At 41.2% G+C, this 26307-nt stretch overlaps 2 protein-coding genes across 2 annotated transcripts in view; both read left to right on the top strand.

Moving 5' to 3' along the window:
- The first annotated feature begins 606 nt into the window (after positions 1 to 606).
- On the top strand, positions 607 to 16437 carry dis3l2 (DIS3 like 3'-5' exoribonuclease 2). Its single transcript, XM_034104314.1, has 20 exons — positions 607 to 713; positions 1299 to 2081; positions 2163 to 2293; positions 2431 to 2484; positions 2632 to 2733; positions 5140 to 5361; positions 6715 to 6944; positions 7030 to 7203; positions 8120 to 8199; positions 8278 to 8390; positions 8496 to 8603; positions 8762 to 8995; positions 9745 to 9824; positions 11272 to 11455; positions 12072 to 12158; positions 12330 to 12477; positions 12893 to 13023; positions 13152 to 13256; positions 14059 to 14163; positions 14545 to 16437. The coding sequence occupies exons 2-20, from the start codon at positions 1322 to 1324 to the stop codon at positions 14644 to 14646; spliced, it is 3150 nt and encodes a 1049-aa protein (XP_033960205.1). The 5' UTR covers positions 607 to 713; positions 1299 to 1321; the 3' UTR covers positions 14647 to 16437.
- Positions 16438 to 19422: 2985 nt separating this feature from the next.
- Positions 19423 to 26307, top strand: part of LOC117462561 (unconventional myosin-VIIb-like) — a 43716-nt gene continuing 36831 nt past the window's right edge. The window contains exons 1-8 of the mRNA XM_071206212.1: positions 19423 to 19443; positions 20224 to 20396; positions 20628 to 20664; positions 21624 to 21725; positions 21849 to 22001; positions 22518 to 22586; positions 22671 to 22786; positions 22883 to 23010. Coding sequence (XP_071062313.1) covers positions 20653 to 20664; positions 21624 to 21725; positions 21849 to 22001; positions 22518 to 22586; positions 22671 to 22786; positions 22883 to 23010 — 580 coding nt within the window. The 5' untranslated portion in view covers positions 19423 to 19443; positions 20224 to 20396; positions 20628 to 20652. The remainder of the gene's footprint in view (positions 19444 to 20223; positions 20397 to 20627; positions 20665 to 21623; positions 21726 to 21848; positions 22002 to 22517; positions 22587 to 22670; positions 22787 to 22882; positions 23011 to 26307) is intronic.

Below are 26307 nucleotides of genomic sequence, written 5' to 3'. Positions count from 1 at the left end.
TCAGTGAATATTGATCATAGATCTCATGGGTATAGTGCCATGTGATTCAATTTGTAATGTTTCACTCAAAAATATATGAACTCACCAATTCAGTGTCAATGGGCCATTTCCCAAAAAATGAATGAATTCAGCGTTTGATATCAAATCTAGATCCTCATAGAGTTGTACCTGATATTTTCTTCATAACAGACAGCAAAATATTGTATTTTGTAAATAAAAGGGTTGAAGGATAGGCTACCTAAATACTTTACCTAACTAAAAGTAGCAACACTACAGTACAATATACATAGTGACTAGAAAAAGTCCTTAATTAAAAATACAAAAGTATATAAGTATCAAAATATACTTAAACTACTCATTATGTATGGGACATTTCAGAATCATATCTAATGATTGCATTATAACCATTGATGTATTCGTGTGTTAATCACGTCAATGTTCCTCTTAAGGTATGGTTTATTTTGTATAATCAAAATCTAAAAAGTAGCTTGTCCAAATTGCTAATACATTTAGAGGGGTTGAAGAGTACAACATTGACGACACAAACTGACTCTCCGTTTATGTGCGTTCGTCTAGTTTTCTTATTTCCGACATCACCCAAACGCACCACGACTGTAACCATTCATTACGACGGAGGGAGTGAATGTATCAGCTAACTAGCATTTTTGCTCTGAACGACAGCCAAGTTACATAACTTACACGCAGTGAGCAAGGTAATGTTTAAGATTTATGGTTTGACAATATTTCCGTCCATTTCGGGTCCTTCCTCGTGGTGAAAGCCGCGGCCTATCTCCAACATTAGTAGTTAATTAAGGTTAAAGCGACACCTGCTGTCGCAGTTAGCATAGCTGATGCTAATTCAGGCACTGCCAATAAATGTTACCGAACGTTACTCAACGGTTAGCTGCTAGCTATGATGTGATTTAAAAGGTATTCCGAGCTTGGTGAGAGATTATAACCGAAGTTAATGCGATGATAAAGATCTCCATGTCTCTTGTAATGCCTATACTACATTTATTTTTAGTGTAATATTGACTTGGTTAATAACTTACTATACTTTTTATATTCAGGATCAACTAACATATGACGTAATATGATGTAAGATTAGTTGCAACAAGTCAAAATGTGCTTCATTTTCTAAAGATGCATTTAAGAATATAAAAAAAAGTCCTGTTATTTTACTACTATTCTTTGTGTGCACTGAATTGTAAATATGGAACATACCTTGACAGAAACTTATTTGTATTGTCTCATGCTTGAATGGCAGCACTCATACTGTTAGATTTTATCTTTCTCAGAGACAGTTTCTTTAAGGAGCCATATGGATTCTCCTCGGCAACCGAAGAACCAGAATCGAGAGCCAAAGCGCACCCAGAATCACTCGAGCACTCCTCCACAGAAAGATGCCTACGCCAGGCTTCTCGGCCAGCACAGCAGCAGCAAGTTCAGCCAGTATCTAGAGCAATGTGCAAAGGACACAGTCTTTCAAAGGGAAGGAAATGGGCAGAGCACACAGTTCAAAGCCCAGAGTGACCGACAGAACATACCCCAGCGGAAAAGGGACCAAGTGCCCAACGATTTCTCCGATTCAAGTGACTTCTCCCCCTCTTCCATGAAAAGTAAAGGTGAAGAGAGTTCACTGTCTTTGTACATGGAAAAACTAAGCACCCGCAGTGCTCAGCAGGACTCTGAGAGGAAGCAGGGTGTGTCTGACAGACAGCGGTGGGGACAGAGAAGAGACACCGCCACCAGCCAAGATGGGGACGTTGAGTCTGGGGAGGAACTTGGTTCTTTACAACCCAATGACATGAAGAAAAACCAGAAGCAGCAGAAGAAAAACAAGGACTCTCACAGAGACGTCACCTCCAAAGAGACTGAGTCGTCTGTTGCATGTCCCCAGTCCCCAAATAAAGCCAGTACAGGTGAACTTGAGCTAGAGAAGACGAAGAAGGCAAAGAAAAAAACCAATACAAGGCACCCAGAAGAGGAGAAAAGCGCAGAGGGGGCATTAACGTCTGGGGTTGACAGTCAAGTGACCACGCCCAAGTCTCCTCATGGTAGAGACAAAAAAGTGCAGCAAGGTAAATTATAGGTTAGATTTTTCATCTCAATAATAGTGAATTTTGATACATTGGTTCATCATGGAATCAATTATTTTTCAGGGACAGGTGCCAATTCTCCTGCTGACAGGAGTAAGAACAGGGGAGGCAGAGGATCAAGGAAACAGGTCTTTGAATCCTACATGACATTTGAAGAGGTTTCCCATGGCCTTAAAAGAGAGGAACTCCTTCAGGTACAAACCCAGAGTTACAGTACTATTCCTAATACTTTGAAAACCTTCATTGAGTATGGATGACTTTTACTCAATGGTCAAACTACTCACAGTAATCTGGTGGATTTATTCCTAAATTCTCCATGTTTTCTCTGCAGGGGCCGATAAGAATCAACCCAAAGAAGTTCCACGAAGCTTTCATCCCATCTCCTGTAAGTTCATCCCAGATTGAATTCGACACATAATGTTTTGCTACCTCAACTAAAAGTACCTATACAAGCACTGTATAGTTTTACTACTGTCTAAATCACAAAATGGCAGGAGACGAGTAATCACCTTTTTTTTTTTTTTTGTGGCAGGATGAGAAACGGGATATATTCCTGGATGGGATCGTATCTCGCAACAGAGCTCTGAATGGAGACGTGGTGGTGGTGCAACTCCTTCCTCGGGAGCAGTGGAAGGTAGACTACACTTACCCGTCTATGGATACTTTTGGTGTGAAGGTGCCATGTCTTAAATATTGGCATTTTAAAAGTTTGATTATTATTTTAGGCTCTATGTTAACTCGGCAGGACATCAAAATAAATGTTTCCTTACAACTTTTCCTTGACCCCATTAGAAAACCTAACAATGTTAAAGCCCCTGTCACACTGTCCCGAAATTGACACCAGATGGACACACGATAAAGGAAATGTTCAAATTCGGCTCTGATCGTAACAACATCGGGCCATTCGTGAGGGCATCTTAAGCCATCGTATGACCGCCAGTGGAGTTTCTCAGGCTCCGGCAAAATCTTTGGCATGACAAGAAATTGCCGAAGGATCTTGCGAAGGTTCATTTTCGTGTTGAATTCGTATGTCCGTTTTGCCCTTCGTAAGGCACTCGTGAGGGCATCTTGTCAAATCGTGTCATCTTCGTCTTTACTTCGTGTGACCATCGGTGCCATCGGGCATTTTCCGCCTCACGAAGACAATATGAAGGAAACAAGAAGCTGCCCGATTGTCTTAGGAAGGCAACACGACTACGTGAAGCCCTCGCAATGCCGTCGTGTCGCCATCGTATTATAGTATGATGACATCGAGATTGCATTTATTGCACAACAAAATCACATATTATGTAAATAACCCAATTTGTGTTCTGTGAAACTGAAAAGGATATTACATTGTTTTTGTTACTTTCGTTGCAGTTGTACGTCTTAAATGTAATTTAGGTTAACTTCCTGTTTTATTTAGATGCTTTTATTTTGAAGGCGAGTTTACGCTGTTGACAGGAAGTTGTTGTTGCTATGGAAACAAAATTACGGAGATAAGTAATATCTTCTAATCGACATATAAAGACGGAGAAAGTAAAGAATAAAGTGTATGTTTAAATTAGGGTTGGGAACCGAAACTCGGTTCCAGGTGAGAACCGATAAGAAAATTCCGGGTACCGGGTACCCATACAAAATACACAATTTCAGTTCTGCTTAACGGTTCCTAAACACGGTAGACCCTGTATTCTACCGGGTCCGTCTGTGCTGCGGCGCCCCGGTGTAATACAGGGTAAGGGCGGTCTGGCCATCTGCGTGTTCTGGAGAATCACAAAACGGCCGGTTGACAGCGGGCTGTTGACAGCCGGCTCGGTTCGCTGACGGCCGGCACCGCCCTTAACATTTTTAAACGGCATCATGTAAGTTGCGCTGTCAGGCGACAGAGGTCCACAGTTTCCCCGCAGCAAGGCTCCCCCGCCCTCCAGTAGTAGTTTACGAGCTCAGTCACTTCATAACACCAAAGATGGATCGCGGTAAACTCTCTAAAGTGAGGCTCCACTACACTAAAAAAGAAAAAGACAAGGCACAGTGTAATGCCTGTTAATAGCTTGCCACAGGCATAGCTCAGATAAAATAAAGCACAGCTATGCAATACATTTGTATTGCATGTATATTTTTTATTTGTAAAAATGTCAGTTAAAGCTTAAAAGAATAAAGACATTTTTTTTATCTAAACGTTTGACCTCTTTCTTTTACAATTTTGGAATCGAAACAGGGAATCGATAAGAACCGGAATCGATAAGCAGAACCGGAATCGGAATCGATACATTTCAAACGATACCCATCCCTAGTTTAAATGTTAGCACCCCCCGAAGAGGCACAAGCCCTTACGTTGAGTCTGGATACATTCTAAATCATCAGTAAAGTCTACGACTACGACCATATTTTCGTGTGTGGTTCGGGTGCCATCGTGTGGTCTGTAGGCAATGGCATCGTACTTGCTTCGGCTGTTGCTTGGCTGTTGACCAAGTTCGGGGCCATCTTTGTGCGAAATTCACAATTCCATATTCGTGTGTCCATCTGGTGTCAATTTCGGGACAGTGTGACAGGGGCTTAACTAATGTGTGAAGGAGAATTTATAAGAATAGAATCCCACTGCTCTTTCACTATGCTACCAACATTGTTTTAAGCAACTTTATAACAAATTGAAAATATTACAGTGACATACTCAATGGGTTTAAATCCAAGTAGAGATACACACTAAAATTAAGATTTTTTCACATTATCCATGATAAACAATTAGACTGCGACAATATTTGTTATTTCTGTTAATACGTTGTGTTGCCCTCAATTCTGCTGCTGCAGAGAATTGTAGGACAGCATCCTCTCCTTTCCTTTGTCATAGGATGTTGTAATGTACCCTATGTCAAAGGAAATACTGTAGGGCTAACTTTCCATAGCATTTAGCACAACACCACCAGCTCTTTTCATGGCTGCCACCTAAATACTTCTGGGTCAATTTACTTCGTTAGAAACACTTTCTAAGTGAAAAATACTTTTCTACCGCAGCCCATCTTTGAGTGTCACCAAATGATTATGAATGTATGTATCTATCTAGGTTGTAAGGTCAGATACTGACTGTGATGGTGCCAGTGAGTCAGACACCCAGAAAGATAACGTGGTTCAAAGAGCACAGAAGAAGACGGAGCGTAAACCCAGGCCCAATGTGAATGTGGAAGACCGGTGTAGCGACCAGGATGAACTCATCCGCAAAGTGGAACCTCTGGAAGAACCCTCAACCCCACGGCCCAATGGGGAAATACTCCAAAAAACTGCTAAAGTGAGCATCCCGCCTTTCAGTTCAACACTTTCTCATACAAAATTAACCAACTCTTCTTTTTCCCAAAAAGAAGCAATAGCTTCTTCTTAAGTTCTAAAGTTCTGTTTGAGTGGATTGTACAATATGTGCTGGAAGATTAATATCTATTTAAACTCCACTGAAGGAAATGTCATTAACATATGAAAACTGAAAACATGAAAACAATCATTGAAGTGATAGTAACTATTTGACTAATTGCAGATGTATTACGTCCACACAGCAGCTTTTCGAAAATCTTGGAGCTGGGCGTGTCTGACAGCTTGGGGATTGTTTGCGAGCAATGCGACCAACAACCAATCACATGAATCTCCCGCCACCAACATACAAAGCAAAAAACCCCAGGGATTTTATGCGAGCAATATATATATATATATATATATATATATAAACTCCCCAAACACGCGAAAACCTACCAGTTTCACCCACTGTCTCTGCCACCTCCCTCCATTCCTGGTTCCTCCGGTTTGTATCCCGTTAATAGTTCTGGTCGTAAAGAACCGGGTGATTTGCTACCGTAATTTCTCATTTGGAATATGAGGAAATGAACTGCGGTCTGGTTCTCCCTGCTTACACGCGGTTTGATTGGCTAGCGCTTCTACTGTCAGATTTGCATAAACGTGTTTGATTGGCTGGCGCTTCCAGCTCAACTTCAAAATTTGATCATTGCTCAACTTTGGAATCCTGGAAATCCTGGACATCCTGGAAATCTTCGCTTCGCTCCCCCACAATGCAGTTCGGCGAAAAGCGAGGCAAAGTGACGTCATCACCATTCAAAGTCAATGGGCAGAGAAGCGTTGGAAGCGGTGGAAGTTTCTTCTGAAGCTGCTGTGTGGACGTACCGTTACTGTTGTAAACCAGCCAAGTTATGCTATAGTTAATCTTGCTATTTCAAAACAAAAGTTAGACCTTACTTTGAAAATAAACGTATTGTATCTGCGATACCTTAAGATCGTAACGTTTCTGCTTTTTGCGCTTGGCCTTCATGAACCAGTTACTCTTTTTCTCAGGATACAGTTTTTGTTTTTATAACATGTCTATATATTTGTATTTATTAATTATTATTATTATGTCATCTTTCTTTACTAAGTTATCCTTTGATTTATTATAGTTATCATTACCATTATTTGTATGTATTATTAGTATTAACTGTATTCACTTTAATTCGATTAATGTCTATTGATGTTTTTTGTATTTGGATATCCATCTCAGAATTGTTGTCATGGAATACTAATATAGTATTTTAAGAATAGTTAAAATAAAACACTGAAGCCTTAGATTTCTAACACTATGCCTCCCCTATCAATCGTCCTCCAGGTGGTTTACATTGTTGAGAAGAAACACTCGAGGGCGGTGACGGGCTTCCTGAAGTTCCTACCAGATAAGCCTTTTGCCATGTTCTCCCCCGTGGACCACCGGGTGCCACGGATAAACGTTCCCCTCGCTGAATGTCCCGAAAACTTTACTTCCCGCCCGGGCGACTACACAAACACCTTGTTCATATGCCGGATCATCGACTGGCCGGCAGACAGCAACTTTGCAGAAGGGTGAGTCATGAATTCCAAAAACGTTATGTGGGCAACGATTTTAACAGAATAGCCACTAGCCTGATGCTCCTAATGTGTCCTCCAGTCAACTTGCTAAGACCCTGGGTCAGGCAGGAGAAATCGAGCCGGAGACGGAGGGCATCCTGATCGAGTACGAGGTGGATTTTACTGAGTTCTCAACTGAGGTGTTGGACTGCCTGCCGAAGAACCTGCCCTGGACCATCCCACCAGAGGAGATGAGCAAGAGAAAAGACTTAAGGTAAGGACTGTTGATCATGTATTTTTTATTTTGACTGATTATGGGATAAGATTCACAATATTGGAGGAAATCCTCTACAGAATACCTTTTAGTATGCCGAGACTTCTCTGCCGCGACACAATATATATTTCAGCACTCAGATATTTTCACATATTTTGCAATTACCAAAAAGTGCCCTTACTGCAATTTTTTTAATATTGCACATTCCATATTGTGATTTCGATAAAACACCAATGAATTGTGCAGCCCTAGTGGGAACATGCCAGCCGAAGCACATCCAGCTTTGCACACAAGTAGCATTGTGTTTTCTAACACATGACACATGTTGTTGCTGATAACTGGGTTACTGTCTGAGAATTTCAACGACAGAAAACAAGTATTTTAAAGGCATAGACACTAAATACAGACAGGACAAATCTTGAGACAACAGAGCTGTTGCATTAATTTAAGTCTCCTGGATCTTGGTCTAAAAGTCATGTTAAAAACATCTCAAAGTATAGAGCCAACTAGCAAGCATATTCTGCGCTTGAATGAGAGGGAAAGGGTTTTTTTTAACAGCAGGCTTTGGTGGGCTGTATTGCCATTCATAAAGGAAAACCCGAAGACTGTAAATATAATGTCTTTGTTGTTAAAAAGATATAGTTGAAAGCAAGAAGTTCCTCTGTGTACTCCCTCTTGACTTAAGACGTTTTTTGGAATTCTGGAAGTCTGTTTTAGCTGAACATCCAATCAGAGGGAATATTTTCTTCTTGAGCGAAAAATGCATATGATGCAGAACTGCCTGCAAAAACTAGATCCTCATTGACCTCGCCAACATTGTCCGACGGCCGCTGATATGCTTAGTGTGTCTGGGCCTTAAGACGTAATTTATATGACTTTACTTATATGACTCACAAAGCCCTTTTTGATCATACAGGAAGGAGTGTATTTTCACCATCGACCCTGCTACCGCCAGAGACCTGGACGATGCTCTCTCCTGTAAACTACTCCCTGATGGTAAATCACCTTGATCAGGCAACATGTACAATTTCATTTTTTCGGGAAGTGGTGTCATAAACTGTATCTTTATCCAAGGTAACTTTGAGTTGGGAGTCCACATCGCTGACGTGAGTTACTTTGTGGGTGAGGACAACGCTCTGGATTCTATCGCCAGCCGAAGAGCAACTAGTGTGTACATGGTTCAAAAGGTGAGTGTTTCTTGGCTCTTCAATCAATCTCAGTCACTTTTTCTCAGTGGTAGTTTAATAAACAAACCCTTTAGACTTCATTCAATGAGTTTGGTCTCTCTCCAGGTGATCCCCATGTTGCCCAGGCTGCTGTGTGAGGAGCTGTGCAGTCTCAATCCTCTCATTGACAGGCTCACTTTCTCCGTCATTTGGAAAATCACACCGGAGGGGAAGGTAAGACTATTTATGACCAAACAATAGAAAGTTAATTTATTAGGTAAAGATGATTTTTAAAAAAAAAGAAAAAAGTCTCACCGATTTTGATTAGGCTAACGGCATTTACTCTGGGTGTTTTTCTGTTTAATGACATTGGTCCTCCACCCCTCCTCCAGATCCTGAGCGAGTGGTTTGGCCGCTCTGTCATCCGCTCCTGCGTGAAGCTAAGCTACGACCACGCTCAGAGCATGATCGACGCCCCCGACAAGATGTTCTCCGCGGAGGAGCTGCCACCCACAGACCCCGAGCACCCCGTCGACGAGATCCATCAGGCTGTGCTCCACCTGCACTCCATCGCCAAGAACCTCCGAGCTCAGCGCTTCTCAGGAGGAGCCCTCAGACTGGACCAGGTTAGTCCTCACTTTCTCAGGCTTTACTCTATGGTAGGGTTTAAACGAAAAGACAGGGCGTGGTTAAGTCTGTGTAGCTGCTGATCGTGCTTTCAGCCTTCCTAGTATTATATTCATATACATAATATTACTTTTTTTGCAGATTTAACAGAAATATTTGAGCTGGCTAATATGATGTTACCCAACAGTACTTTTATAAAAAGTCTACATAAGGAATGGATGGCAACTAAACCCATATTATTTAATTTGTCATGGCCCCGCCCCTTTTTGGGTGAAAATATCTGCTGTTATTGGACTGGGGGTAAATAAAAGTTCCGAAGTGTTTTCCAATCCGATCACTAATTTAAGGAAACCATGCATTTGTATTTGCTTGGAGCCCAAATATGTTGGTCAGTCAGCAAACAATTACACAATGTCCTTGGGTTGATATATGGTGAAATTAAAACAATAGGGGATCAATCCTTTAAATCCAACTGTGGATGACTGGCTAACACTGAAACTGGGATTTCTGCAACTTGTGTTTGATATTTTAATGCAACTTCTACAATTATTACCTTCACGTTTAAGTTTACAATCGTTTACTTGGACGATTGACTTTTTTTGCATCTTAATGTAGCTGTGATGAAGTGTTCTCCTCAGACGTACAGTATTGACTGACCTGGTCCCATTGCTTACACTGTTAGTCCTTAACACTAACCCTTCAGGCTCTGACATTAATTTCATGTGCATGGCTTGTTTTTTTGTTTCAGTTGAAACTGGCTTTTACCCTGGACAAAGAGACCATGATGCCTCAAGGCTGCTACGTTTACCAGTACAGAGACAGCAACAAGTGAGTATCAAACCCTCGTCAGATGAATCTGTTGCCCTTTTCACACCAACGCGGTTCCAGGGCCGGTTCGGAGCTAGAGCCTGATAAGCACCGGTTTTTCCTGTTCACACCGCAGCGGAGCCGACTCTTTTCCCCCGAAAACCGGTTCTTACCAAGCTCCAAAAAATTGTCGGTCTAGAAGCAAGAACCGCACACGTCACGCTTACGTCGGTGGCGTGGGCAGGGGCGTTATCAACCTGAGCAATAACAGTTTATGGCGAGTACGGCAAATAAAAGTTGTAACAAGCAGTAGCGCTGAGCAAAGTGACTAGAATGCAAACACACACTTATAAAAAAATAACACACTTTATAAAGTCAGGCAACACTAACCAGGCTTTGTGTGATTCTGTTTATTTGTACCTTACTTTGACCATCCGTTCGCTGTTATTGATCATTGTGGAGAGAGGCAGACGTTTTGTATTATAGCAGCTATCAGATGGAATCAATACATGGGATGCACAGGTTGTCATGTCTGACTATCACAAGTAGATTCATAATGAAAAATACGCCAGTAAAATGTGCCTGTAGAAAACGGCTTATGCCACAATAGGATAGCAACAAGTAGTCAAGATAGTCAGTTTAGCGTCGGTTGCTATGATAACATCACCCCTTTTATACCAGAGAAACTTTCATAACAGCGTTGTGATGCCAAACAGCGCCAGCACTGCAGCGGTCTGTAAATGCCGCTGAAACACATTAATAAACAATGAACCACGGCACTCTGGAGAAAAGTACAAGGGTTGAGAAGTAGTTATTTAATTTAATCTGGCTTCGTACGATTAAAAGCAACACGATCATCGGCCCGACACAGTTGGGGAGAAAATCAGCGACGTAAAGTCATGACGCAGCAGCGGCAGCACCAGTCGGGCTCTGGGCGGTGTGAACAAAACGGGGGCTGAAAAGAAAAACCGATTCCAAACCAGAAAAGCTCTAGCATGGAGCTAGAACGGGAATCGCGATGTGTGAAAGGGGCATGTGTCCTTCTCTCCCAAAAGGAGCTTTTACTTGATGTGACACATGTATAAACTTTAGTGAAATACCTTTCTGCATCAGTCTGGAATGCTTAAATATCAGTCCCTCTTTGTTTTGTTTGGTTTTTTCGACATTCTGGCGGCTCTTCAAGTTTTTTGACATCCTTCTTGATATTTGGATTTTCTATATTGTCATTTTGTTTAGTTTTTTTTATGTGTACACAACATGGATTGCACGTTTTCGTCTGTCCTGGCAGAGGAATCCCTCCTTTGTTGATCTCCATGAGTTTCCTCCTTTTGGGATTTATTTGGAACGTTTCTTCCTTGTACGATGCAAGGGTTTAAAGACAGTGTACACACTTTAACGTCCCCTGATGCAAATGTGTAATATGAATAGATGAATTGATTTAACCATCATGCATAACTTTGTTCTCCAGGTTGGTGGAGGAGTTCATGTTGCTGGCTAACATCGCCACAGCCCACCACATCCACTCCAAATTCCCTCAGCTGGCCCTGCTCAGGCGCCACCCCCCACCCAAGGCCAAAATGGCAGAGGAGCTGCAGGAGCTTTGTGACCAGCTGGGAATCGACATAGATCTGTCCTCTGCAGGAGCGCTGCATGTAAGTACTCGCAATACAACGGCCCAGTGTCTAATTTCTCAGAACAATATTTAAACTTCAATATCTCTGATCAACCTATTCTAACTGACATCACTATTTTTGCAAATCGTGATAGGGTTGCAAATGAAATCGTCAAGAACCAAACTACTGCATTGCCGAAACATGCTTGCCTATCTAGTTGTTGTTATATTAAGTCTTATGATCAGAAATCTAAAAAATAACGCCATACTTTGTATTAAATGTCCTAAATCAATCTTTCAAAAGTTCCTTTAGAGGTAAAATGTTATCTTGAAATCTCAAAATAATTGTAAAAATGAATGTCATTAAAACCCTAACATTTCCCTTGTCTTAAGCATTAAGATCACCTTCTTTTGGACTGTTGAGAGGAGTTCATTATTGAAGTAATGCCTATAAACATAGACGTACTATCATCTCAATATAAATCGCCTACCCGTATTTCCAGCAATACGTTTCTTTTCCATTTCATAATTTTACTCTGTCTTTTCCCCCCCATCATAAGGATCGGATGCTCAATACATGATTGACAAAGCGTTTGAGTCCTCACACCTTCTGTAAATGATGATTCAATTCTCTTTTCTGCCTTTCCAACCTGCAGAAGAGTCTCCACACCACTCTCGGAGATGATGAGTATACCGCTGCCAGAAAAGAAGTCCTCACCCACATGTGCTCCAGACCCATGCAGGTGAGAGCTCGGCCCCAACCATTGTATTTCTATTGTAGATGTGTTCAGTTTTTCTAAATTGTGTAATAGTTGTTGGCATCAAAGAAAACGGGTCATCTTAAAATATTACATAAATAATTTCAAGTAATATTTCTGTGAGTTTCTGTATTTATCGTTTGTCTTTTTCCCCAGATGGCGCTGTACTTCTGTTCAGGAACTCTTAAGATGGAGGACCTCTTTAAGCACTACGCCCTGAACGTTCCTCTCTACACTCACTTCACATCCCCCATCAGGCGCTACGCCGACATCATCGTCCACCGGCTGCTGGCCTACTCACTGAGTGCGTACTTCAACTAATTAATAATCATCTATTGAATTATTATTTATTTTATTAAACAAGGGCCATGTGTAAATATACATTAATCTCAAAAAGAGAAGAACTCTGTTATCTGTGGTAACACAAGCTGAAGTCAGTAAATACGTCAGGATATAAATGTCTAACAGCGACTGCCAACAAGTGCTTGTATGAGACTGCTGAATGGCATTAGCCAAACATTAGCAGCCTTTAGCTTAGCTACTGAGACATGCAAATGGGTGTAGTTATTGTACAGCCTGTTGAGGGAGCCCTTGCCTTGATGACTTTCAGGTTGGCCTACAAAACAAATAGGTCATCGCTGCACCACTCTATATCAGTGATGTTGTTTCTCTTCCATTCTCATCATGCTGGTGTCTGTCTGCTGAATGTTTGGATGCAGAGTGTGGACCCAGTTTGAGGCTCTCAACACAGGATGTGGAAAAGCAGGCGTCCCACTGCAACGAAAGGAAGACTCTGTCCAAGAGAGTCCAGGAGCTCAGCTCTGAGCTCTTCTTCGCAGTGTTTGTAAAGGTGGGTTGCCTAATGGAAAAACACACCCTTTTATTATTGTTCTCTTTGCTACAGTGGCTATAATTATTACTTTTTTGCTATGAATACTTCGTCGGTGTACTGAAGTATTTTCTTTGTCCGTGCCCCAGGATTGTGGCCCTCTGGACTCTGAGGCCATGGTGATGGGGGTCCTGGATCAGTCCTTTGATGTGCTGGTTCTCCGATACGGAGTACAGAAACGCGTCTACTGCAAGGTCAGCTCCAAAACACTCCAGTTACAGAGATCAGTTTCACTTTTAATGTTATTATTTTCAGCCTTCAATTAAGTCCTTTTGTACACATTTATTAACATTGTTGGTAAAGTGTTTCTAATTATTACTTTGTATCTTTTAAAACCTCTTTGGTCTTAATTGTTGGTGACATAGGTCTCATATTTAGAGATATTCTATTGACCGTTTATTTGACACTTCCACTGCATGGAACGGCTGTACATTCTACTCGACTCACTTTTTGGATCAATTACTTTCTTTATTTCCGTTTATAACTCCAGATGTTGCCCCCTCGGTGTAGGCAGGATTCTCAGCTTGTACCACGCCATGTGAAACCGCCTGGAATCTCTTTATCAAAAACCAGAGGAGCTTCTTTTTACATTTTCATTGTGGTTTTTATTTTGAGTAATCTAATATTCCGCTTGCTATTGACGATATCTTGGCTATACAATATCAGCGGGTTCGTGCAAGATGTCTTGTTCGCGCTAGTGAAGTTTCTCTCTGAAGTGGTCTCCAGCTTCTAGCTGTGGCTGACCTCCCTTGAAACATCGACAAAGGTGGTACTGAAAAAGTTACCAGGTAATATCCACAACGTTTCACAAACGGAAAAAAAAGAGCGAACCAAATTCAACAAAGCCGTACCATGCAGTGAAAATGCAGCATATTATTTAGTACTGTAAAAACCTACTCGGGAGTGGGAAATGAGTGTCAGTGTGGTACGAAAACAAAGTCATCATCACATGTCCGTTTAATCTGATACTATGAAACCGTTTGTTTCCCCACTCAGTCGATTACGGGCCTGAGCTCTTTCCGCCATCATAAGGTGGGGAAGAAATCCGAGCTGACGCTGCTCTGGATACCAGAGGACCTGAACAAACCTCCAGTCGAGCAGGTGAGCACCACACAAACACACACTGAACATGCTTTGGTCCTTTTGTTACCTGTCAATTGAAAAATAGAGGTATTGTTTAATACAAATAGAATGGGGGAGTTTGTGATTGTATTTTTGAAGTGGCTTCGACAGTAATGTGATAGTAATGCGAGACAGAGAAATACAAAACTTCTTTTTGCACATCATATCAGGTATTGTGGTTTTTATGCACATTTCCCAAACAAATGATTGATTTCATTGGAAATAACCAGGAGAAAACAAGACGACTCACTTGTTCCCTTAAGATTTGGACCAGCTAGCTTCCGTAAACATGTTTTTAAAAAAAGTGCCCTGAGCAAAAACCGAATTGTAAAAATCATAATTTCTTGTTTCCACTTCCAGGTAATTTCGATCTTCACGTTAGTGGAGGTGCAGCTGAAAGCGGACGGTGCGCCCATGAAATACAGTGCCGTGCTGAAGAGACCCGAGGAGAAGGAAGAGTAAACACCTAAATGTGCTGTAGAGCACACAAACACTTGGATGGAAATTTAGAATCGCAAATTCCAAAAAAGTTGTATTTTAGGAGCAGTATTAGCAGTAGGCTAGGTGGTTAGCAGGGAAATCACCGTCAATCAGATTTCAATTGAAGTTTCCCATCTTCTTAAGTCCCAATCCAGGTGTTTTTCATTTTTAATATTAGCCCACTTACTGCAAATAACCCACAGTTATGTTCTGGATGATTGCCAATTTTCCAAAGTATATTATTGTGTTCAATAGTTCTCATGTTGCTATCATAGTTACTTTTTTTGCGTAATACATGGAAGGCCACATTTAGAGACATGAAACAGGTTCCCATTCACAAGGCATTAAAGGCTTTCAGTCTTTAAAATGAACAGAAATCAAAGTAGAATACGTCTACCAAGGTATGCATTGGAAAAGTGCTGACTCTGTGACGTGTGATTTACAGTAATTGGTTTAAAACATGTGAACACTGATTTTTTAATTTTTTAATTTAAGCCTCAGTGATTCACTTTAGGGAAATATTTTTATGCAATTCAGTGGATGGGCTTCAATTTAAATTGTGACGCAAGTCTGACGGTGAAATAACCTATGCAGCAACTACTTTTTATGTTGCTGCGGATTTATTGACCTTTATGAGGACCGTTGTGATATAACTGTTGTACACAGTCTAATGCACGAAAGCTGATTTTCAGTTTAATATCAATGACTAGTTTGAGATTCTAGATTGAGTTAAGAGCCTTATTTGTGTTTGCAGAGCAAGAGTATACCACACTACTGACGTTTACTTATTTGTCTGTCTATGGTTGTTGTTATATAACTTGTTGTGAAGATACATACATAAAACAGAGAACCATGTAGCAGTAAAAGCAAGTTTATAATCGACATTATAACGACCGAACCAGTGGTATAACGCTTGCTTAGACAAAATAACAGCTTCTGCCATCCATGACTTTTTATATTGTTGTATGTATTTAAAGGTTTTATACTGAAGAGTTTTCAGATTCTTCTGGGGGCTTTAAGGTACAGATCATAGGAGTTTTGGTTTGATTTAAATTCTTAAAGCAGGATGTATCCAACACATTGTTTTAGAATTTCTTGAAATGCTACCAAAAAAGGTTGGTGGCCTTGAGATCTTGAATTCCAATTGTAATCTGTGGGGATTTCATTCTCAGAATTTATTTCTGTTGCACACATTCTAAATGAACCTCATTAATATCAACTGTGAATTTCAGCCTTAACTTAATCAAGAGAAGATAAAAGATCATTTTAGTGAAGCTGCACATTTTTTAAATATTGTGGGCCTTCGATTTTGCTTTAATTGAGTCAATGTGCCTCTCTTTTTTACTCCGTGCCATGTAGTATCGTAAAATCCGCTGCTATGTCTGCACAACTTTCTTTTATTTTTGGATTTCAAGCCTCTTTTGTTTTGATTTTTTGAAGAACATTAGCTCACTTTAATTTTTTACGTTTTGTTTTTCACAGACTTTAAAAGTATTTTAAACATGCAAGTTAAGTTATGGTGCAAAACAACTGTACTGACTCATTCGGATGGTCTGTGATTGGTTGAAAAAAAAAAAAATGTAATTGGAAACCTTACATACATCAAAAGTACGATTTCTGTGTATTTAGCAATGTTATATTGTAAGATGTTACTTTGAGTTATGTCAGTATTTGAAGTGCATTTGTACTGTGCTTAAACCATCATCCAGAGCAATATATACTGTAGTTGTGCTTGTCTATTGGGAAATAAAAGACCTACATGAATGACTAAAACTGTTTTTTTTTTTTCTGAACACAAGTTTAAACAGAAATGAGTAAGTGATCCGTGCTGACAGTGACACACTAATGACTCTAGTTTACTACAATGGGCACTGCCCTGCTGTTTATTTTATATTCCAAATAAACGGAGATCAATGAAACCACATTCTGATCCAGCGGGTAGAAGATGGTAAGTGAAGAGATATGTGTCATGGTTAATAATTTAGCCTGTTATAAAACTACAGGTAGCAAGATGGTATAATTCCACACCCCATGAATAATAATCGTAACAGGAAATATGTATGACTGGATTTATTTGTAATGTGCCACACTGTCATGAATTTACAGATCTGCAAAACAATTCTATAATCAATATTTTTAATTACCATTGGTTCACCTGACTTCTTGTCAACTTTAAGGGTCTGATATACCAGGTGAACACGAATGAATAGATTAAATGTCGTGACACACGAAATGCCGTGAGACTGGGTTGGATATACAGACAGTACACCTGAATTCCAGCTTTGTAGCATAGTTGTAATCATTATACCGGCCACTCAACAGTTTGTGTAAACTTACTGTTACTGCTGTCGTAGCATCTTTGTTTTGCCCTGCCTTTGCTATTAACACAACGTTAAACCTGCTGTTCACTACCTGTACAGAACGGCAGTAGCCTACTAGCTTACCCTAAATTAGTGACTAGCTAGTAAAAAAAAAAGGAGCATATTTAGCTTTTTAACAGGGCAGAGAAAAAAGTTCATATTTGGTAATTGGTAATTAACAGCTTTAAATATTTTTTAAATATGTTTTTTTTTGGGTAGTGGGTTATTTTTTAGACGGAGAAAGTTGCATAGCTCATCTCTTTGTAACCTTTGTTCATAGCAAACGCATTAGCCACACTACGATAATTTTTTATATATACAATGGACAATATTTTTTTGCTTTATTATCCTAAAAGTTTGCTAACATTAGCCACCATTTAAGTCAGTAGCAGTCAAACACTTAAATACATTGAGTCAAGCATAGTATTTTATTGGTTACTAAACCAATTTATATGTGTGTCTTTCTTATGCTGCTTAGTCACTTGGAGAAAAAAACCGACTGCTGTTATCGTCTTAAGACGTCATAACGCAGGTTACGTCATTACACAATTAGTGAAAGATAGCTGCTGGGGGAGTCAGAAAGATTATCTTTTTGTATCACAAACAGTCACGAATTGTGAAAATGTTATCGTCACCACTTTGCAATTGTTTGTTTAAATTTCAATCTTTCTGCTCCGACTTCCCTCACAGACATTTCCCTTATCGGAGATGATCACCCTCCTGACGCCAGTGAGTGCCTCCAATCTCAGGCGAGTGATCATTTTGACTTTAAACCCACATGACCTTATGACTTTACATGTTATAGTAGTGCAGATAACTTCCTTTCCCCATTCGAGGGAGGGAGTCAATGTCTAACATGACAGTAGATAACTGCAGGGAAATGTTCAGTTTATTGCCATTCATATGGACAGTGACTAATCAACAACCAGAGTCCCTACAGTATGTTAGGCAGAATATGAAACATATTAAAGCTGGTCCTCTGTCAATTTAAGATATAGTTTCAATCTCATATTTGAATCTTTATTGCAGGGCGAGTGCGTGAGACGACTACTCCGATCAACAGATAGATTCCAAAGGCTGCACATAAATGTGATGACACTGAATGTTTGACCATAGCCAATCTGCATCAAGGCCATTTACAGGAAAATTAGTTATTTAATATTGATATTATATTGTTATTGCTATAAAATAGCATTAGAATTTTATGTCATTTTATTTCCATTAATGGACAATAAGAGAAGGGACCGTATAGAAATAGATGAACTGTCAATTACACTTACTTAACAACCAGAACTTACAGTTACATGAGAAAAATTAATGATCAAGAGATATACACACAAATTCACAATTAACTATGCAAACCAAATTAAATAAAAATATATAATTATTGCTGATACCGTCAGAAAATAAACAATTAAATGGGGTAACGCTGGCCAGGTCATGACAAGACAGATATGATATATCCGTAAACAGTGATGTACCTGAACGCGTTCAATGAACGATCGTTCATGAACGCGTTCATATTTTGGGCGAACGTGAACTGAACGTACTGTATTTCCGCTCGTTGAACGTAATTGAGAACGCGTTCATTCTCAGCGCTGTATAACGGCGTTCAAAAGTGCGTTCATTCTCAGCACTGTATTATAACGGCGTTCAAAAGTGTGCCAGATTTCATATGCCTTTCAGCCGAAAACCCAGTTAAAACACACCGTAAACAGGCTTCAAAATAATGCAGAAAACCACCCAATCTGGCAACAGCAAGCTGCCTGTGACGCGTACGCGCCTGTCACCCCTGGCTGTCGCACTAAAATATAAATATACTAAATATATCAGACTCCTCACAACAAACAATGTGGAACCGCGGAACCGGCGAGCATTGAATGAATGAATGAATTAGTATGGACGAAGCCGAGAGCAGCTGCAGCAGCACTCGCTCAGAGTGAGACTCTACGGCAGGGGTGGGGAACCTCCGAGTCCGGCCTCCGGCCGTATACGGCCCGCGAGACAATTTGGTACGGCCCTCGAGGTAATTTATAAACACGCAAAAAATAAAAAAATGAAAGAAATCTAGACCGCAAAAAAATTAAACAAGCGAGTACCTGTTTTTCCTGGCCAAGGTCAGGGTCCTTGAACACAACACGAGCCTAACGTGTCATCACGTGGTATATGTCTCGACTGACAGGGGTGCAGTTCTGACGGAGAGCACCAGAACGCCACTCCAGCACTTCAGAAATTGCAGTACCGATAAGTCCATACACATGCCGCAGTTTCTGCGTGTCTGTGTCTTTAGTTGAAAGCCCAGTGGCGATCTGCTCATCTGTCATACTGATCAGACAGTCAATAACTGTGTTGTTATCATTAGCATCTGGTTAGCTAGCTATGCTAACGAATATAAGAAGCTTTGTCTACAACCAGTGAGGTAAAGGCACATCTTTATATGATCATTATAGTTATAAAAAAATAAGAGAATAAAGTAAACCGGTATAAAATACTATATGACAGTTATTAATAAAGAAGAATACAGTTTCAAAGGGGAGTGATTTGTCAAATATCCATACATTAAAAGAAAATCTGCTTACAGTTGTGTTTGGGTGTTGAGAGATGTGTCCATAGATCTCCTAATGTTGCTCTCAAAGTGCAACAAATCTTGCCAGGGGAGCATGCCCCCCGGACCCCTCTAGAGGAGGTTAGGTCCCCCCCACTTAAATCATGTTCACATCACATGGATAGGAAACTAAATACATGTCCACACATCTTGTGTCCATAAATTATCTTTCTGTTTTGGTGGTCACGCCACACCCTGCACGTGCATGCATACGCGAGTCATGGTGAGATATCTGGATTAAGAGGTTGCTTTTTCTTTGCACAGAATGAAATGAATGGGCTGTGATTTTAGTTTTTTTAAGCAGAGGTCAATAACTTGTACGTCCCTCTGAGGATATTGTAAAAATTGAAATGGCCCATTAACATCCAGGAGACAAATAATAGCTCGCAGCAACGTATTGAAAAAATAACTATGAACTATAAATTAGTTCATTTTTGAAACCATGAACTTTAGTTCAACATTTTGAATTATGAACTATGAACTGAACTAGTTCATTTTAAAATTTGTGAACTGTGAACTGAACTAGTTCATGTAGAAAGTGAACTTTCCCAACACTGTCCGTAAAATCAGTTTCTCTTCCCCTTCCTTTTTCAGCAACAGCTGGTTCAAAGTCAAAGTGCCATAAAAATCAGTTTGTCAGTCAAAGGAGGGCCGAGTCGCCTCCTACATACTGAGACAGATTCAGCAGGGCGTCGGGACAAACAGCAACTCCACGGCACACTGAAAGAGTGGAAATTAATGAAGATCGCTCCTTAAAGGACTGTTAGGTAGACCTCTTCATATTTTTCAGCCACACTGATTTTTTATTATTACTATTCTGCTGCCTATGTGCATATTAACCGATGAATTGAGAACAACAGGGGATTTGTAATAAATAGTTTTTAAACCCTACCTTGGGTTTTTTGTAATGCATGACGACCTACGGATATCCAAACTAAATTCAAAGGAGACACTTTTCTTTGAAACTGAAACTCATCATATGGATTTTTTGTGTCTAGGGAGTAGGAACGCTGAAAATCTGTGATGCTGAGAAAGGTAGGACTGAGAAATTCAGAATAAGTTTTATTGCTATGAATGCTACTTACTAGAAATCATACTTGTTCCTTTATGTAGTGTAAACATTTCCTGCTGTCATTCCTTCAAGGAAATAATGTAATCTTAAACTTCACTGTAACTTTTATCCATGTATTTTTTCTTTTAATGTTTATTTTATTATCTTTTCTTTTTAATGACTGATTTTAAATGCCATTTTCTTAATGTCTTCCGTTTTTTGTAAAGCACTTTGAATTGCCTTGTGTTGAAAGGTGCTATATAAATAAACTCGCCTTGCCTTGCCTAAGCTTATAAAGACGGTCCCATCATAAATGTGGTATTCTTAAGAACATTAAAGGAATGCTTCACCCTTACAGTGATTCTTTGATTATCAATTATTCACCCTGGTACCTTGAATTCTCGATGTGTTTTCTCTAATGCCTCCACAGAGATCAAAGAATAAAAAACATTACGCTTTTATCCAAAGCGACTTACAATAAGTACATTCGACCAGGAAGACACAACCTTGAAGAAAACAGAATCATATAAGAACATCAGGTTTCAAAGAGCCAATCGTTTCAAGTGCTACTCAACTGGCTTTAGATAAGCCAGTCCTTTATTAGTATATAAGTGCTTTGTTAGTAGTTCTTTGTTAGTCATTCTATCGCTCGAAGTGCGAAACAGAGCAAAGTATTAATGAATTAAAATAAATTAGGGCACGGGTTTAACATCATCGAAACTATAACCCAAGTCTCATTCATCCAGTTGAATGCTCAATACTTCCCAAACACAAAAACCCAGATTCTACTTCATCTCACCAAGAAATGTCTCAGGTTGAATTATTTGTTTACCATGGAGGTAAGCCAATTAAAAAATGATCATATTGTGGGTGAAGTGTTCCTTTAAACAGAAAATCTGCTGGTGAATATTATCATTGTATGTATCGTGCTGTGTATTTTCAGGGGGAGTGGGTGTGGGTGGACTCCGACATCGGGGTACCCATCGGAGCTAGGGTCACAGTAACACCATCTGGTCAGCGGTTACTAGTCGACGATGAAGGAAAGGTAAATATCCCCTTGTTTAAATAAAAAGCTAAATCAATACTGTATGTATTGCTTACATAAAGCATCATAAAAAACATGTACAGCCTGGGGTTTGACCTTATTTCTTTCTTTGACCTCTCGCAGCAGCGGAGTCTGGCCCAGGAGCAGGAGGCCTCGCTCAGGATCATGCACCCCACCTCCGTGGAGGGTGTGGATGACATGATCAAGCTGGGAGACATGACGGAGGCCGGCCTCCTCCGGAACCTGCTGATGCGACACAAACGAGGCCTTATCTATGTAAGGCAAAGTGCTATGCAGCTCAAAGGTTTTCAAACAATAAGAAAGAAGAATTCCACACATTTTAATGAGAGTAAATAAACAATAAACTACAAAATAGAAAAGGAAATCAAATAGTGTCAATAATGAATAAAAAATATGAACATTTACAGTAATTCCTGATCATTTGACATTTTTCAATGCTTTGTTTATCTCGAATTAAATTGAATGTACCTTCTTTGTATGATTAAATATCACTATAGTGTCATGTATACATAATATGCCCAACCCTTACGGCACTACAAATCAGCAAATATTTAGAAGAATACCAAAAACCAGAGTAGGAACGCACAAATAATATTAAACAATAAGACAATCATGTTTGTTTTCATCATGCTTTAGGAACAATGGTAGCAAATGTATGAGAATAAAATTGAATCAACCATACAGTTCTGCCATCATAAATGCACTTGAATATTTCTGGATTTTTTTCCCTCTATCCTAAACATCTCACACAGCACCATTTGTCTTTTACAGACCTACACAGGCTCTGTGCTGGTGGCAGTGAACCCATACAAGGATTTCCCTTTTTATTCAGGTGACCAGGTGAGGCTGGTTTTAAAATTCATCACAGACGTACTACAGTTGCAAATCATGTCCCCTTCATCATCTAACCCCGTTATCTTTCAGGTGGGGTTGTACCACGGTCGAAAGCTGGGGGAACTCCCTCCGCACATCTTCGCCATCGCTGAGTCATGCTACGGTAACATGATGCGGCATCTCAGGAACCAGTGCTGCATCATCAGGTCACCATGAATCGTTTGACATTCTTCAATAGCATACATCTTGTTAGGGTTTGCTTTTTGGTTTACACTTCTTCTTCCCTTCTATATGTTCCTCAGTGGGGAATCAGGTGCGGGGAAGACAGAGAGCACAAAGTTGATCCTGCGGTATTTGGCGGCGCTCAGCGGTGAGCTTTCTGAGCAGCAGATCGAGCAGCAGATCCTCGAGTCCAACCCCATCCTCGAAGGTACTACGTCAACAGACTGTCAAAACAATTGCCCATTCAAAATCGATTCTTGTCTTAGTACATAGGTGACTAATTTCAGGGTTAACAGCTGTGACCTGTGAGTTAATGAATGCGGCTTAGCAACATATTACACGAAAGCAGAGTAAAGTGTGTATAGGCAGGGGTGCACATAACTTTTTTGCCCTGGTTCTCAAAGGAGCACCTGGAGATGTTGCTTGGTGCTCATCCTTACAATTAAATAAACCGTAACTTTTGAGGGGTCTTGACTTTATTTGCCAGACACACGGCACTGAACACACAGAGGTGAACACAGGACACACACACACACACACACACACACACACACACACACACACACACACACACACACACACACACACACACACACACACACACACACACACACACACACACACACACACACACACACACACACACACACACACACACACACACACACACACACACACACACACAGAGGTGAACACAGGACACACATAGGTGAACACAGGACACACAGAGGTGAACACAGGACACACACACACACACACACACACACACACACACACACACACACACACACACACACACACACACACACACACACACACACACAGAGGTGAACACAGGACACACACACAGAGAGGTGAACACTGCACACACACACAGAGAGGTGAACACTGAACACACAGAGGTGAACACAGGACACACACACACACACACACACAGAGGTGAACACTGAACACACAGAGGTGAACACAGGACACACACACAGAGAGGTGAACACTGCACACACACACAGAGAGGTGAACACTGAACACACAGAGGTGAACACAGGACACACACACACAGAGGTGAACACAGGACACACACACAGAGGTGAACACAGGACACACAGAGGTGAACACAGGACACACACACAGAGGTGAACACAGGACACACACACAGAAGTGAACACAGGACACACACACAGAGGTGAACACAGGACACACATAGGTGAACACTGAACACACATAGGTGAACACAGGACACACACACAGAGGTGAACACAGGACACACACACAGAGGTGAACACAGGACACACAGAGGTGAACACAGGACACACACACAGAGGTGAACACAGGACACACATAGGTGAACACAGGACACAGAGGTGAACACAGGACACACACACACAGAGGTGAACACAGGACACACACACATAGGTGAACACAGGACACACACACAGAGGTGAACACAGAACACACATAGGTGAACACTGAACACACAGAGGTGAACACAGGACACACAGAGGTGAACACAGGACACACACACACACACACACACACACACACACACACACACACACACACACACACACACACACACACACACACACACACACACACACACACACACACACACACAGAGAGGTGAACACAGGACACACACACAGAGAGGTGAACACTGAACACACAGAGGTGAACACAGGACACACACACAGAGGTGAACACAGGACACACACACATAGAGGTGAACACTGAACACACAGAGGTGAACACAGGACACACACACACACACACACACACACACACACACACACACACACACACACACACACACACACACACACACACACACACACACACACACACACACACACACACACACACACACACACACACACACAGAGGTGAACACTGAACACACAGAAGTGAACACTGAACACACACACAGAGGTGAACACTGAACACACAGAGGTGAACACAGAACACACACACAGAGGTGAACACAGAACACACACACAGAGGTGAACACAGAACACACATGCAGAGGTGAACACAGAACACACATGCAGAGGTGAACACAGAACACACACACAGAGGTGAACACAGAACACACATGCAGAGGTGAACACAGAACACACATGCAGAGGTGAACACAGAACACACATGCAGAGGTGAACACAGAACACACACACAGAGGTGAACACAGAACACACATGCAGAGGTGAACACAGAACACACATGCAGAGGTGAACACAGAACACACATGCAGAAGTGAACACAGGACACACACACAGAGGTGAACACAGGACACACATAGGTGAACACTGAACACACATAGGTGAACACAGGACACACACACAGAGGTGAACACAGGACACACACACAGAGGTGAACACAGGACACACAGAGGTGAACACAGGACACACACACAGAGGTGAACACAGGACACACATAGGTGAACACAGGACACAGAGGTGAACACAGGACACACACACACAGAGGTGAACACAGGACACACACACAGAGGTGAACACTGAACACACAGAGGTGAACACAGGACACACACACAGAGGTGAACACAGAACACACATAGGTGAACACAGGACACACACACAGAGGTGAACACAGAACACACATAGGTGAACACTGAACACACAGAGGTGAACACAGGACACACAGAGGTGAACACAGGACACACACACACACACACACACACACACACACACACACACACACACACACACACACACACACACACACACACACACACACAGAGAGGTGAACACAGGACACACACACAGAGAGGTGAACACTGAACACACAGAGGTGAACACAGGACACACACACAGAGGTGAACACAGGACACACACACATAGAGGTGAACACTGAACACACAGAGGTGAACACAGGACACACACACACACACACACACACACACACACACACACACACACACACACACACACACACACACACACACACACACACACACACACACACAGAGGTGAACACTGAACACACAGAAGTGAACACTGAACACACACACAGAGGTGAACACTGAACACACAGAGGTGAACACAGAACACACACACAGAGGTGAACACAGAACACACACACAGAGGTGAACACAGAACACACACACAGAGGTGAACACAGAACACACATGCAGAGGTGAACACAGAACACACATGCAGAGGTGAACACAGAACACACACACAGAGGTGAACACAGAACACACATGCAGAGGTGAACACAGAACACACACACAGAGGTGAACACAGAACACACATGCAGAGGTGAACACAGAACACACACACAGAGGTGAACACAGAACACACATGCAGAGGTGAACACAGAACACACATGCAGAGGTGAACACAAGACAACATTAGCACGACCAGTAATCCTACAAGCTGTCATCACTACCCTCCTGACTGTTCTCCTCACTGTCTTCCTCGCTGTCAGACATGAGGCGCATTCACACCGCAGTACTTTTCCCACAAAGGTTCATGAGAACTTAGTTCATGAG

This window comes from Pseudochaenichthys georgianus, chromosome 17 (assembly GCF_902827115.2).
Source record: "Pseudochaenichthys georgianus chromosome 17, fPseGeo1.2, whole genome shotgun sequence".
Classification (NCBI taxonomy): Eukaryota; Metazoa; Chordata; class Actinopteri; order Perciformes; family Channichthyidae; genus Pseudochaenichthys; species Pseudochaenichthys georgianus.
This window is presented reverse-complemented; position numbering and strand designations above follow the sequence as displayed.